At 44.4% G+C, this 16,185-nt stretch overlaps 1 protein-coding gene across 8 annotated transcripts in view; it reads right to left on the reverse strand.

The window, feature by feature from the left end:
* The window catches only part of TBC1D14 (TBC1 domain family member 14), a 133,482-nt gene that overhangs the window by 18,216 nt on the left and 99,081 nt on the right, over positions 1-16,185 (reverse strand). For 5 of the 8 annotated variants that reach the window (XM_056555074.1, XM_056555075.1, XM_056555076.1 and 2 more), the window contains 2 exons: positions 11,853-11,971; positions 3,855-3,937 (listed from right to left, as the gene is read on the reverse strand). In XM_056555074.1, the coding sequence (XP_056411049.1) occupies positions 3,855-3,937; positions 11,853-11,971 (202 nt within the window). Of the gene's footprint in view, positions 1-3,854; positions 3,938-11,852; positions 11,972-16,030; positions 16,159-16,185 lie in introns of those variants that run through there. The other 3 variants (XM_056555081.1, XM_056555079.1, XM_056555080.1) reach the window with 3 other exon arrangements.

Below are 16,185 nucleotides of genomic sequence, written 5' to 3' on the forward strand. Positions count from 1 at the left end.
AACACTTTAAATGGCTTCTTTCCAGAGACTGGAGGAAGCAATGTACAGTATAATAAAATAATTATCCCGTATACACGTTGTCACACCTGACTATAGATTGTGATATTGTAGTTTAGTCCTATTAACTTCAATAAAGCTGAGCTACAATACCACACACAACCCATGGACAGATGTGGTGCCGTTCTCTTCTTCTGGACGAACACTTAAAAAGGTCTATGAGTGTCCCTTTAGACCAGCGTGGACACGTGCTGACAGATTACCGTATCTTGTATTTTTGCCAGTCATCCTGCAGTTTAACATGCCAAGTTATGTAGGAATTTGCCTTCAGATGCAGTCACCACTACATAGGAACTTACCCTCAGGATGGCCCTAGATATTAAAAAGAATATCGGCTAAACCCACTAAGTTTGGTAGGACTGGTCAACCATCTTAAGGCCGCTATACACTTTAGGAAATTCTGAATTCAGAGAAAGGGTGAACTTTTTTCCCCCCCGACATGTGAACATAGTGAAAGGTTTGCCAAGACTTTACAAAACTGCAGCAAACTCACTGTGTCAAGTATGCAAAGAAAAGAAGAAAATGGCCAAGCACATGCAGGACTAAGGCACTCGATTCACAGGTAACTGAGGGACGTAACAGGATCACCCGTTATATATTTGGTGCCGGTGGTGCAATGTCCACTAAGTATCAATGTGACTGTATGGAGACAGAAGACAGGACAGAACTCACCATCCAACACAGCTTTATTCAAGCATCTCAAAGGTGACCTGTCCCCTGCCTCGACCGTTGCATCTGCCTGTCACCTACGAGATGCTTGAATAAAGTTACGTTGGATGGAGAGTGCTGTCCTGTCTTCTGTCTCCATACAGTCACTGTGTTAAGTATTTAGTTTATAGGGTTCACAGCAGAGAATTGGGCATGTTGGGTTTCAACTGCCCGATACTTTCGCTCTCACAGAGCTAGGCAGCCACCAGAAATGTCTGTCAGCTTACCCCTACATCCAGAACACATGAACCATATGCCAGGCTAAGTATTTATGAGTATAGAGCGACAGCTAATGGAACATTTGGGCATGTGTATGGGGATTCTGGACTCAACAGAACAGAGGACGGGGTAAAAAAGGATCCAGTTGTTGGATTTCAACATGCCTAATTCTTCTTGAAGGAGATGAGCTATCACAGAGTCCTCTGGTAGCAGCTTATGCTTCTTTCACGATTGAGAACATGATTGCTTGGCCAAGCCCAGCATGCATGTATGGGGTGTGGTGGGGTGTATGGCTAACCTTCGGTATTTATTTTTTTCCTCTATTGGATCGAGGCAAAGATTAAAACGGTACTCCACTGGAAAACATTTTTTTTTTTATCAACTGGTGCCAGAAAGTTAAACAGATCTGTAAATCATGTAAAAAAAAAAATGGCAGCAGCACACTTGGTCAACAAAATGGAGGCTGTTAGCGCACTTTTTCATCAAAACCTGTCCCCCCATTCACCACGCGGAGGTGGCCTCATATCGGATGGGACCCTAACACTAACTCACCTCTACTGGGCATACAGCCTCTGACTGGGTGACATGTTGGATCCACTATCAATCCAAACCACCTCCTGTGAAATAGGGGAGGGGATGCACGGCTACAGAGGGAGCCACTCCCCCCAAATTGCACAGCAAAGATCTGTAAATTACTTCTATAAAAAAATCTTATTCCTTCCAGTACTTCTCAGCTGCTGTATGATCCACAGGAAGTTTTTTTTTTCTTCTTTCTGTCTGACCACAGTGCTCTCTGCTGACACCTCTGTCCATGTCAGGAACTGTCCAGAGTAGGAGCGAATCCCCATAGAAATCCTCTCCTGCTCTGAACAGTTCATGACATGAACAGAGGTGTCAGCAGAAAGCACTGTGGTGAGACAAAGGAAATTAAAAAAATAACTTCCTGTGGATCATACAGCAGCTGATAAGTACTGGAAGGATTAATATTTTTTAATAGAAGTAACTCACAAATCTGTTAAACTTTCTGACACCAGTTAATAAAAAATAAATGTTTTCCAGTGGAGTACCCCTTTAAGCCTCACCCTTTGTCAATGCAGAACAACATAGCATTCCTAATGTATGTGCGTGCATCAGAGACCTTTTCTCTATAAACACAAAGATTATGTAAAGGTCAGTAAGAACTGACATTTGCACTGGATTTCAAGGCAGGGTAGTAGGTGTAGTTGCCGACAAAGCAACGCTAATAAATAGAGTAAAGTGACATCAATCTGTCATGTCCATCCACATAGCAATGAATTAGTGGCGGCACGGTCCTGTACCACAACTCGGCATGCAGGAAATGTAGACGCTTTAACCTACTTCTCCCGGCCATGAATAAAACATGCGCACTTGTCTACAGAGACCTGCATTGATCGGAAGCTCGGATGAGTCAGTATCTGTTGGAACGTGATCTTCATGTATTGTCTATTATGTGTTTTCAGGGAGGAAGTTCATCAAGGACCCCGATGACTATTAATCATTAACTCAACGCTGTCCAGGTCCCCACTCTCAGTCTCCTGAATGTACAAGCAGCAACATCTCTTAATTTAGTAGCAATTGACACTTTTGCGATAAATTTAATTAAAAAAATAAAATAAAATCGTGACACACTTGGTAATCCAGCATAAAGTGATGTTTGTCAGATCATCACATTTTTAAACCTGTAGAAAATACCAATCATCCAAGGGTGAGAATGTTCATCTAAAAAAATGATGGAAGGTCAACTGGCCATTCCATTGCTTTGTAATGGTTATTGGGTTGACGTTGATAGTGTGCGGTCTTCTGTATTCTCAAAGGCTGAGGTTCGCCTATTGGTAGACTTCGTACACACTGACAAAAATAAAAAAAGACTGTATGGCAGTCCACCACTGGGCATACATGTTCCATCTATTGGATTAAGTGCAAATGAAGATCTTCAAGGATCCCGAGGGCAGCCCTGTTACAGTGGTGTCATAACATGGCTTGGTGTGCGAAACCTTAAATGCAACCTTCTCAGAAAAGGCCCATAAGATGTTACTATAACAGATTCTTGTACGGTTACAGTTTACTTTTCTTCAAATTTGAGGAATAATAATTGCAGAATCATGGCATCAGTCTACATGTACGGTCAACGACCCCTCCAACAAGGCATGTACAACATTCTGTGTGGGGCAATAAGCTGCACACAGTCTTTCTATATGGTTTATGACAGAAGAGAAGTGGGTCATGGTAGCCCTATTAGTATTTTAGCCAGGATTACTGATGCGTACTGCTTGCAGCATTGCTGACTATATTAGGAGGACAAACGACTTAAACTGTGCCTGTCGTCAACAAAAACTTTTTATATAATGGAGATAATACCATTAATATGTATATTTGTAATGTAAATTGGTTAAAAAATGTGTATATTTTTGTCCCTACCGCTATTGTCTGTGCCGCTCACACATTAGGATGATTGGTCAAGCCAAGAGACTGCACAGAGCCCCGCTTGTCCTCCGTGCACAGAGCCCCGCTTGTCCTCCGTGCACAGAGCCCCGCTTGTCCTCCGTGCACAGAGCCCCGCTTGTCCTCCGTGCACAGAGCCCCGCTTGTCCTCCGTGCACAGAGCCCCGCTTGTCCTCCGTGCACAGAGCCCCGCTTGTCCTGCCCTCACCTTGTACGTGGACTCCTTACAGACACACACAGGCAGTAGCTGCAGTGACAGCATTTTTTCACCCAAAAATATACACATTTGTTTAACCAATGTATATTACAAATATACATATGTTATTATCTACATTATATCAAAAGTTTTTGATGACTACACGTACACTTTAAGGTCTTGTTTGCCCGATACACAATCAGATATTTACCTCTCCTTTTAGCTTGGGCCACCATTTCTTCATATTCCTGTCGGTGCTTCTGGGCTTCTTCAGCTGGTTTGGCTGGAAGGTTTCTGTGGGTATAACACATATTGCTCTGTGAGTGCATATAAGAATGCGGATATATAAAGCAACGAAGCCTATATAAACAATCTACTTCACTACATTTCAAATAGACATAAAGCCTGATCAGTAGGACTGACAGGAGGGCTCTTAACACAGTTAGCTGTGTACAGGCAGCAGCAGCATGGTACTGCACACTTGCTATTATGAGCGTTATTTCTCTCTCCCTCCCTCTCTCAAAAGGCTTTACCCGATGCTACATACAGAGAACGTTGGGTAAACCTATTCAGAGCTAGAGAAAGCATCAGGAACAGCTGAGAGCACAGTGCTGGTGCAGCTATTTTACCCTATGCTACAATTTGTACTCAGCAGTAGTAGTGGTGGATGGCATAGTTGCACCTACAATGTGGGTTTGGCTTTTCCTGGCGGTCTCCCTCTACCTGATGCTAGACAGAAAATTAAAGGGGTATTCCAGGTAGAGATGAGCGAACTTACAGTAAATTCGATTCGTCACGAACTTCTCGGCTCGGCAGTTGATGACTTATCCTGCATAAATTAGTTCAGCTTTCAGGTGCTCCCGTGGGCTGGAAAAGGTGGATACAGTCCTAGGAGACTCTTTCCTAGGACTGTATCCACCTTTTCCAGCCCACGGGAGCACCTGAAGGCTGAACTAATTTATGCAGGATATGTCATCAACTGCCGAGCCGAGAAGTTCGTGACGAATGAAATTTACTGTAAGTTCGCTCATCTCTAATTCCAGGCAAAAAACTACGGGTTCCGGAAAGTTAAACAGATTTGTAAATAACTTCAGAAGCTAATAACTATTGGAAGGATTAAGATTTTTTAATAGAAGTAATTTACAAATCTGTTTAACTTTCCGGAGCCAGTTGATATATAAAAAAAAGTTTTTGCCTGGAATACCCCTTTAAGTAAACCTATTTAGTGCTAAACTTATTTAGGAAAAGAGAGCACCAGGAACAATAGGTGCACAGTGCTGCTCTGCTGCTGCTTGTATACACCACCCTTTTGGCATTAACAATCTAACCTTTTTTATGTATAAAAATGTAGGTGCATTTTTACAGTGTCCTCCCGAAATCCCCTGCCCTCAGCAAAACACAGGTTTTATGATTACAGGTAGGCTGACTTTAGGGACCAAATCCCTCCGACCAGCCGACACCCATTACAATCCATAATCTTTTAGCATAATAAAGTGTGTTAGGTCATCTAGAGCAGCGGTCTTCAGACTGTGGCCCTCCAGATGTTGCAAATCTACAACTCCCAGAATGCCCGGACAGCCAACGGCTGACCATGGGCTGAAAACTGAATATCACAGTTTAGGAAAATTACAGCAACGCTTCACAGAGGAAAAAACAAATCCTCTGAATTCAAGGCAGGGACATATCTTATCATGTAAACCAGTCACATCCACAGTAATACATATCAGAGCGCACATCTCTGCTCTCTGTATAAATCAATCATAGATTTACCAGACCATATCCAGAGCCATTACTGTAACTCTCAGCTGGCACAGCCTGTACAGCAGGGCCTGGCACAGGAAATTCCCCTCATAGAAAACAACAAAAATAAAAACATTTTGGGCGATTAAACCGAAAACAGTGTTTTTGTGTCACCAAACCATTAACCCTTTTCTGCCACAACAATTTTTGACATCAGGGTTTCTGCCTTTTCCTGCATTGTCTTTTAAGAGCCATAACATTTCTTATTTTTCGGTCAAAATCCGTGTGGGCTCTTTTTTTATTTTTATTTTTTTGTTGATGGTACAAGTTGTACTTTATAAACATCCTTTTTACCATCTAATATATTGCGGGGGAAAATGATTAATACACAATTACTTGAAGGGTAAAATATATATAATTTTATTTAAAAAAATTCAAAACTACTGCCCCCCCCCTGCCTGCTTGGACAAATACCAGTCCTGCTGTGTCCATGTGTCATCACCTACGTCATGGACACACTTCCTTGATTGACAGCTGTGAGTGCAGGGCTCACAGCTGGAGGAAAAATCCTCCCACTGTCAGCTTGTGTCCGGCTACTGTCAGTGAGGACAAGCTGGGAGTTGTAGTTTTGCTAATGCTAGGGCATACTGAGGGAGGGGGCGGAGACCTGCACAGTGAGGCCACACCCCCTCCCTTTGAGAGGAATTCAGACTAGTGAGCTAAATTAAAAAAGTGTAATAAAAAATAATTAAAAAAGGTGCCAGACACATACAAGTACATGGTCAGGATTAGGTACTGAGTGATATATTAAAAAAATAAAAAAAACTTTCCAGTATTTATCAGCTGCTGTATAATACAGAGGAAGTTCTTTTCTTTTTTAACTTCCTTTCTGTCTGAGCACACTGCTCTCTGCTGACACCTCTGTCCATGTCAGGAACTGTCCAGGAGAGGTTTGCTATGGGGATTTGCTCCTACTCTGGACAGTTCCTGCCATGGACAGGGGCGTCAGCAGAGAGCACTGTGCTCAGACAGAAAGGAAGTTCAAAAAGAAAAGAACTTCCACTGTAGTATTCAGCAGCTCATAACTACTGGAAGGGTTAAGATTTTTAAATAGAAGTAATTTACAAAATCTGTACATGTGAATATGCCCTTAAAGGGGACCTCCGGTGGAAAACTTTTTCTTTATTTAAATCAACTGGTGCCAGAAAGTTAAACAGATTTGTAAATTACTTTTAAAAAATCTTAATCCTTCCAGTACTTTTTAGCTGCTGTATAAGACAGAGAAAATTGGATTGGATTTCCTTTCTGCCTGACCACAGTGCTCTCTGCTGACACCTCTATCCATGTCAGGAACTGTCCAGAACAGGAGAAAATCTCCAAACCTATCCTGCTCTGGACAGTTCCTAAAATGGACAGAGATGTCAACAGAGAGCACTGTGGTCAGACAAAAAGAAAATCCAAAAAGAAAACCTTTGCTATATGTTCCTCTGTTATCCCACATGGAAATGTATGAATAAGTAGACAATTGTTTGTTATCATTGCTGTTAGGCTAAGTTCACATTTGCATTCGGAGCAGATTCAGTTTAAACAGCAGAACAGAACCCATTAAAGTCAATGGAATCCATCGTTGTCCACTGTGCAACAGAACATTCAGCTACATTTTTCGGCCCTGAATGGAATCTGCGATGAACGCCTCAACAAAGCCCCTGACACAGATGTGATCAGAACATTCTATAGCAGTGTTTCCCAACTAGGGTGCCTCCAGCTGTTGCAAAACTACAACTCCCAGCAGTGCTCTCTGCTTACACCTCTGTCTCGGGAACTGTCCAGAGTAGCAGCAAATCCCCATAGCAAACCTCTCCTGCCCTGGACAGTTCCTGAGACAGACAGAGGTGTCAGCAGAGAGCACTGTGATCAGACAGAAAATAACGTGACTTCAGCAGCTGATAAGTACTGGTAGGATTAAGATTTTTTAAAGGGGTACTCCGCCCCTAGACATCTTATCCCCTATCCAAGGATAGGGGATAAAATGTCTGATCACAGGGGTCCCGCAGGGGTCCTGCTATTACCACGCCCCCTCCCATAGACTTGCATTAACCCCTTAAGGACCAGGCCATTTTATACCTTAAGGACCGGAGCATTTTTTGCAATTCTGACCACTGTCACTTTAAACATTAATAACTCTGGAATGCTTTTAGTTATCATTCTGATTCCGAGATTGTTTTTTCGTGACATATTCTACTTTAACTTAGTGGTAAAATTTTATGGTAACTTGCATCCTTTCTTGGTGAAAAATCCCAAAATTTGATGAAAAAAATGAAAATTTTGCATTTTTCTAACTTTGAAGCTCTCTGCTTGTAAGGAAAATGGATATTCAAAATATATTTTTTTTGGGTTCACATATACAATATGTCTACTTTATGTTTGCATCATAAAATTTATGAGTTTTTACTTTTGGAAGACACCAGAGGGCTTCAAAGTTCAGTAGCAATTTTGAAATTTTTCACAAAATTTTCAAACTCACTATTTTTCAGGGACCAGTTCAGTTTTGAAGTGGATTTGAAGGGTCTTCATATTAGAAATACCCCATAAAACACCCCATTATAAAAACTACACCCCCTAAAGTATTCAAAAAAACATTCAGTAAGTGTATTAACCCTTTAGGTGTTTCACAGGAATAGCAGCAAAGTGAAGGAGAAAATTCAAAATCTTCATTTTTTACACTCGCATGTTCTTGTAGACCCAATTTTTGAATTTTTGCAAGGGATAAAAAGGAAAAAATTTTTACTTGTATTTGAAACCCAATTTCTCTCGAGTAAGCACATACCTCATATGTCTATGTTAATTGTTCGGCGGGCGCAGTAGAGGGCTCAGAAGGGAAGGAGCGACAAATGGTTTTTGGGGGGCATGTCACCTTTAGGAAGCCCCTATGGTGCCAGGACAGCAAAAAAAAAACACATGGCATACCATTTTGGAAACTAGACCCCTCAGGGAACGTAACAAGGGGTAAAGTGAACCTTAATACCCTACAGGTGATTCACGACTTTTGCATATGTAAAAAAAATATATATTTTTTTTACCTAAAATGCTTGGTTTCCCAAAAATTTTACATTTTTAAAAAGGGTAATAGCAGAAAATACCCCCCAAAATTTGAAGCCCAATTTCTCCCGATACAGAAAACACCCCATATGGGGGTGAAAAGTGCTCTGCTGGCGCACTACAGGTCTCAGAAGAGAAGGAGTCACATTTGGCTTTTTGAAAGCAAATTTTGCTCTGGGGGCATGCCGCATTTAGGAAGCCCCTATGGTGCCAGAACAGCAAAAAAAAAACACATGGCATACCATTTTGGAAACTAGACCCCTCGGGGAACGTAACAAGGGGTAATGTGAACCTTAATACCCTACAGGTGTTTCACGACTTTTGCATATGTAAAAAAATATATATTTTTTTTACCTAAAATGCTTGGTTTCCCAAAATTTTTACAATTTTAAAAAGGGTAATAGCAGAAAATACCCCCCAAAATTTGAAGCCCAATTTCTCCCGATTCAGAAAACACCCCATATGGGTGTGAAAAGTGCTCTGCTGGCGCACTACAGGTCTCAGAAGAGAAGGAGTCACATTTGGCTTTTTGAAAGCGAATTTTGCTCTGGGGGCATGCCGCATTTAGGAAGCCCCTATGGTGCCAGGACAGCAAAAAAAAAACACATGGCATACCATTTTGGAAACTAGACCCCTCGGGGAACGTAACAAGGGGTAATTTGAACCTTAATACCCTACAGGTGTTTCACGACTTTTGCATATGTAAAAAAATATATATTTTTTTTACCTAAAATGCTTGTTTTCCCAAAAATTTTACATTTTTTAAAAGGGTAATAGCAGAAAATACCCCCCAAAATTTGAAGCCCAATTTCTCCCGAGTACGGCGATACCCCATATGTGGCCCTAAACTGTTGCCTTGAAATACGACAGGGCTCCAAAGTGAGAGCGCCATGCGCATTTGAGGCCTAAATTAGGGACTTGCATAGGGGTGGACATAGGGGTATTCTACGCCAGTGATTCCCAAACAGGGGGCCTCCAGCTGTTGTAAAACTCCCAGCATGCCTGGACAGTCAACGGCTATCTGGCAATACTGGGAGTAGTTGTTTTGCAACAGCTGGAGGCTCCGTTTTGGAAACAGTGGCGTACCAGAAGTTTTTCATTTTTATTGGGGAGGGGGGTTGTATAGGGGTATGTGTATATGTAGTGTTTTTTACTTTTTATTTTATTTTGTGTTAGTGTAGTGTAGTGTTTTTAGGGTACAGTCGCACGGGCGGGGGTTCACAGTAGTTTCTCGCTGGCAGTTTGAGCTACGGCAGAAAATTTGACGCAGCTCAAACTTGCAGCCGGATACTTACTGTAATCCTCCGCCCATGTGAGTGTACCCTGTACGTTCACATTGGGGGGGGGGGGGAACATCCAGCTGTTGCAAAACTACAACTCCCAGCATGTACAGTCTATCAGTGCATGCTGGGAGTTGTAGTTTTGCAACCGCTGGAGGCTCCGTTCTGGAAACAGTGGCGTACCAGACGTTTTTTATTTTTATTGGGGAGGGGGGCTGTGTAGGGGTATGTGTATATGTAGTGTTTTTTACTTTTTATTTTATTTTGTGGTAGTGTAGTGTAGTGTTTTTAGGGTACAGTCACACGGGCGGGGGGTTCACAGTAGTTTCTCGCTGGCAGTATGAGCTGCGGCAGAAATTTTGCCGCACCTCAAACTTGCAGCCGGATACTAACTGTAATCCTCCGCCCATGTGAGTGTACCCTGTACGTTCACATTGGGGGGGGGGGACATCCAGCTGTTGCAAAACTACAACTCCCAGCATGTACGGTCTATCAGTGCATGCTGGGAGTTGTAGTTTTGCAACAGCTGGAGGCACACTGGTTGTGAAACACCGAGTTTGGTAACAAACTCAGTGTTTTGCAACCAGTGTGCCTTCAGCTGTTGCAAAAGCTACAACCCCCAGCATGTACGGACAGCGGAAGGGCATGCTGGGTGTTGTAGTTATGCAACAGCTGGAGGCATACTACTTTGGCTGGGGATGCTGGGGATTGTAGTTATGCAACAGCTGGAGATACACTGGTTTACTACTTAACTCAGTGTGCCTTCAGCTGTTGCAAAACTACAACTCTCAGCAGTCACCGACAGCCAACGGGCATGCTGGGAGTTGTAGTTATGCAACCACCAGATGCACCACTACAACTCCCAGCATGCACTTTAGCTGATTGTGCAAGCTGGGAGTTGTAGTTACACAACAGCTGAAGGTACACTTTTCCATAGAAAGAATGTGCCTCCAGCTGTTGCAAAACTACAAGTCCCAGCATGCCCATAAGGGCATGCTGGGAGTTGTGGTGGTCTGCCTCCTGCTGTTGCATAACTACAGCTCCCAGCATGCCCTTTTTGCATGCTGGGAGCTGTTGCTAAGCAACAGCAGGAGGCTGTCACTCACCTCCAACGATCCTCGCCGCACAGGTCAGTCCCTCGTCGTCTCCGCCGCGGCCGTCGCTCCTGGGGCCCCGATCCCAACAGGGACGCCGGGGATCGGGGTCCCCAGCACCGGGGGTCGTCTTCCCGCACCCGCTCACGTCCTCCGGAAGAGGGGCGGAGCGGGTTGCGGGAGTGACACCCGCAGCAGGCGCCCTGATTGGTCGGCCGGTAATCCGGCCGACGAATCAGGGCGATCGTGAGGTGGCACCAGTGCCACCTCACCCCTGCTGGCTCTGGCTGATCGGGGCCGTCTCTGACGGCCCCGATCAGCCAATAATTCCGGGTCATCGGGTCACTGGAGACCCGATTGACCCGGAATCCGCCGCAGATCGCTGGACTGAATTGTCCAGCGATCTGCGGCCATCGCCGACATGGGGGGTCATAATGACCCCCCTGGGCGATATGCCCCGATGCCTGCTGAACGATTTCAGCAGGCATCGGGGACCGGCTCCGCTCCAGATGGTTGCGGGGGGCCGGTAAAACACATGACGTTCTCATACGTCATGTGTCCTTAAGGACTCGGAAATGGAGACGTATGAGAACGTCATGTGTCCTTAAGGGGGTTAAGGGGGTGGGGCGTGATGTCATGAGGGGGTGGAGCCATGACTTTGAAATTTCTATGACCTTGTTTCCCAACCAGGGTGCCTCCGGCTGTTGCAAGACTACAACTCCCAGCATGACCGGACAGCCGTTGGCTGTCCGGGCATGCTGGGAGTTGTAGTTTTGCAACAGCTGGAGGCACCCTGGTTGGGAAACACTGCTCTATAGGTAAGGCCTTGGTCAGATTATACTGTGTAGGGACACTCCCTATCAACACCAGGGGCAAAAGGCCCAGTTGTCAATTTATTTACATATTTTCAAGATGAACACCACAATGCAGAAATGCTCCAGAATTATGACAAAAACTGGACAGGACGTCCTTTACATAATAAGATTGTGTACTCACGCAGGCCGGTCTTCTAATATAAGGGCTGTGGTGGACAGAGGTTCAAACACCAGGCTCTTCCTCACATTCTGCTTTGGGGATGGAGACTTTGAAGCATGCCCAAGTCTATCTTCATATTCCTTAGAACAAAAAGGAAAAAAAAAAAAAAAATCAAATGAGACATCTGACACGCATCTACTCATCAATATCCTGAAGAACAACACAGGATACCAAACATTTATAAGGTTAAAGGGGTACCCCACTGGAAAATATATATATATATTTTTTAAATAAACTGGTGCCAGAAAGTTAAACAGATTTGTAAATTCCTTCTATTAAAAAATCTTCATGCTTCCAGTACTTATTAGCTGATGTATTATCCACAGGAAGTTCTTTTCTTTTGGTATTTCTTTTCTGTCTGACCACAGTGATCTCTGCTGACACCTCTGTCCATGTAAGGAACTGTCCAGAGCAGGAGAGGTTTGCTATGGGGATTTGCTCCTACTCTGCTGACACCTCTGTACATTTTAGGAACTATCCAGAGAGAGTCAGACTGAAAAGAGATTCAAAAAGAAAAGAACTTCCTGTGGATCATACAGCAGCTGACAAGTACTGGAAGGATTAAGATTTTTTAATAGAAGGAATTTACAATTTTTTTTTAGTCAACTGGTGCCAGAAAGTTAAACAGATTTGTAAATTACTTCTATTAAAAAATATTAATCCTTCCAGTACTACTTAGCTGCTGTATGATCCAAAGGAAGTTCTTTTCTTTTTGAATTTCCTTTCTGTCTGACCACAGTGCTCTCTGCTGACACCTCTGTCCATGTCAGGAACTGTCCAGAGTAGGAGGAAATCCCCATAGCAAATCTCTCCTGCTCTGAACAGTTCCCGACATGAACAGAGGTGTCAGCAGAGAGCACTGTGGTCCAACAGAAAAGAAATTCAAAAAGATAAGAACTTCCTGTGGATCATACAGCAGCTGATAAGTACTGGAAGGATTAAGATTTTTTAACAGAAGTAATTTACTAATCTGTATCTGGCACCAGTAAAATAAAATAATAATAATACATACATACATACACACATACATACCTACCTACCTACCGTTTCTTCGAAAATAAGACTGGGTCTTATATTAATTTTAGTCACAAAAAACACAATAGGGCTTATTTTCAGGGTAGGGCTGTGGGAGGATGGGGGGCTGTGGGAGGATGGGGGGGCTGTAGCAGTGTGGAGGATGGGGGGCTGTGGCGGATGCCGCACCCCCGCCCCCCATCCTCCACACTCCCGCTGCCCCCCCCCCCATCCTCCACACTCCCGCTGCCCCCCCCCCCATCCTCCACACTCCCGCTGCCCCCCCCCCCCCATCCTCCACACTCCCGCTGCCCCCCCCCCCATCCTCCACACTCCCGCTGCCCCCCCCCCATCCTCCACACTCCCGCTGCCCCCCCCCCATCCTCCACACTCCCGCTGCCCCCCCCCATCCTCCACACTCCCGCTGCCCCCCCCCCATCCTCCACACTCCCGCTGCCCCCCCCATCCTCCACACTCCCGCTGCCCCCCCCATCCTCCACACTCCCGCTGCCCCCCCATCCTCCACACTCCCGCTGCCCCCCATCCTCCACACTCCCGCTGCCCCCCCATCCTCCACACTCCCGCTGCCCCCCCATCCTCCACACTCCCGCTGCCCCCCCATCCTCCACACTCCCCCTGCCCCCCCATCCTCCACACTCCCCCTGCTCCCCCATCCTCCACACTCCCCCTGCTCCCCCATCCTCCACACTCCTCCTGCTCCCCCATCCTCCACACTCCTCCTGCTACCCCATCCTCCACACTCCTCCTGCTCCCCCATCCTCCACACTCCTCCTGCTGCCCCCCCCCCCACCCCATTATCCACACAGCATCCCGGTCCGCATTACTGGCGGCCACGGTCCAGATCTGGACCGTGGGCCGCCAGTTGAGTACCCCTGGCCTAGGTCTTATTTTCGGGGTATATTGCATCCCACCCAGATAATCCAGCTAGGGCTTATTTTCGGGGTAGGGTGTATACATGCGTGTGTGTGAGATAGATATTATATATATATATATATCTCAGTTTTCCAGTGGAGTACCCCTTTAATCTATCATCCTGTCATAATAAACTCAGATGTGTGTCCCTCCAATTCCAGAGTAGATGTGATTCACAGGGAGGAAACCGATGAGCGACTCTATAGTGAACCAATACAAGTGAATGCATTGCTCATCATGCAGATGTAGCAGAGCTCAATTTGCCATTCCTCTGCAAGACGAATAACTAAACTGAACACAGATGAGGGATGACAGACGCTTCTTGCATCGTGTTCAATAGATTTAGCAGCGATGGCTCAGAATGAATCAATACATTACAGCATGAAAAACCCAACCAAGGCAGAGGATAAATTGCTGATGTCAGTAAGTAATGAATTTGCCAATACTAAAGGACGAATCAACAGCGCAAATATGGAGCTGGCAAAAATTCTCTAAAATCATCAGCTTTCTCAGAGTTGTAGAGGAGAAATACAAAATTGGTGGGTTAGGCTGAGCTGAGGGTCAGTGTTCCAACCAAATAGGAGCCCCCCATACACAGTTTACCTTGAATTCATGAATTTAGGGCATGTTAAAAGGGGTACTCCACAGGAAACATTTTTTTTTTTAAATCAACTGGTGCCAGAAAGTTAAACAGATTTGTAAATTACTTCTATTAAAAAAAAAATCTTTATCCTTCCAGTACGTATTAGCAGCTGTATGCTACAGAGGAAGTTCTTTTATTTATTTTTATTTTTTTTGTCTTGTTCACAGTGCTCTCTGCTGACATCTGATGCCTGTATCAGGAACTGTCCAGAGCAGGAGAAAATCCCCATTGCAAACCTATGCTACTCTGGACAGTTCCTGACACGGACAAAGGTGTCAGCAGAGAGCACTGTGGACAACACAAAAAAAATTCAAAAAGCAAAGAATTTCCTCTGTAGTATACAGCTGCTTATAATTACTGGAAGGATTAAGATTTTTTTAATAGAATTAATTTACAAATCTGTAACTTTCTGGCACCAGTTCATTTAAAAATAAACACGTTTCCCACCGGAGTACCCCTTTAAGTCTCTGCATATCATGGACTGAATACAGATGTCCAAGTCTTAGAGGAATTATATTACAAGAGGAATCAATGTGACATCCGTTCATACATTTTGACTTCATATCAAAAAAAAAAATCATACAACGTTTAGCAGTCCCAATCGAGAGGTCAGGTCGGGGGTAGAGCCATGCTAATTTTATGCATAATTTTATATATGCGTGACATCATAGGATACACATTTGCGGGGGAAATTATGTTCTACTTTGACCCCATAACTTTTCTATTTCTCCTTATAGGGGCCTGTATAAGTGCTTATTTTTTGCGTCCCGATCTGTAGTTTTTAACGGTTTCATTTTTGTTTTGATGGGACTTTTTGATAATTTTTTTGTTAATTAAATTTGGGAGTTGCAGTTAGTTACTAACTACAACTCCCAGCATGCCCTGATACAGCCTGTGGCTCAGCAGGTGCCCCAAACGAAAACTACAACTCCCAGCATGTAGGACTATATAGTAGCATATAGTATAGGTCAGTGTTTCCCAACCAGGGGTGCCTCCAGCTGTTGCAAAACTACGACTCCCAGCATGCCCGGACAGCCATTGGCTGTCCGGGCATGCTGGGAGTTGTAGTTTTGCAAAAGCTGGAGGTGCTCTGGTTGGGAAACACTGGTATAGGTTATGGTGCAGCATTCTGGGAGTTGGAGGATTGGTTGGATAAATACCGGCCATTGCATTGTTGGTATTTTTAATATAAAAATACCGGCAAGGTGGCCAAAATATCATCTGTGCCGATAAAATACCAGCCAAGTGGCAACCCTACCCCCAACGTGTGTCCAAATCCAGCCCACTACCACAAACATTTTGTCAGAGCTTTTAGAGTTAATACCCCCCACGCCCCTTTTATTTGCCCCTTGTGACATTTCAGTGGTGGGATTTTGCGAGACCCCTTGTACGTTCTGTGACTGCCAGCTCCCTTTCACAACAACCTCAATACCACCCGCAAGATCTTTCATTGGGTCCTGCAGGATCCCAGTCCCCATGCAGGGTTCTAGTCTGGGGATTCAGAAGTAAGATACTTTTGGAAAAAGGGTCTAATGATCCCGAATCAAACCATAAAAGTCCAACCGGGGCCAGACCTAAACAGTCACACCATGTCTCCCCAATTCTTGACACTAAGGGGGAGATTTATCAAGACCTGTCCAGAGGAAAAGTTGCCGAGTTGCCCCTAGCAACCAATCAGATCGCCGCTTTCATTTCTGAAAAGGC

Source organism: Hyla sarda, chromosome 1 (assembly GCF_029499605.1).
Source record: "Hyla sarda isolate aHylSar1 chromosome 1, aHylSar1.hap1, whole genome shotgun sequence".
Lineage (NCBI taxonomy): Eukaryota > Metazoa > Chordata > Amphibia > Anura > Hylidae > Hyla > Hyla sarda.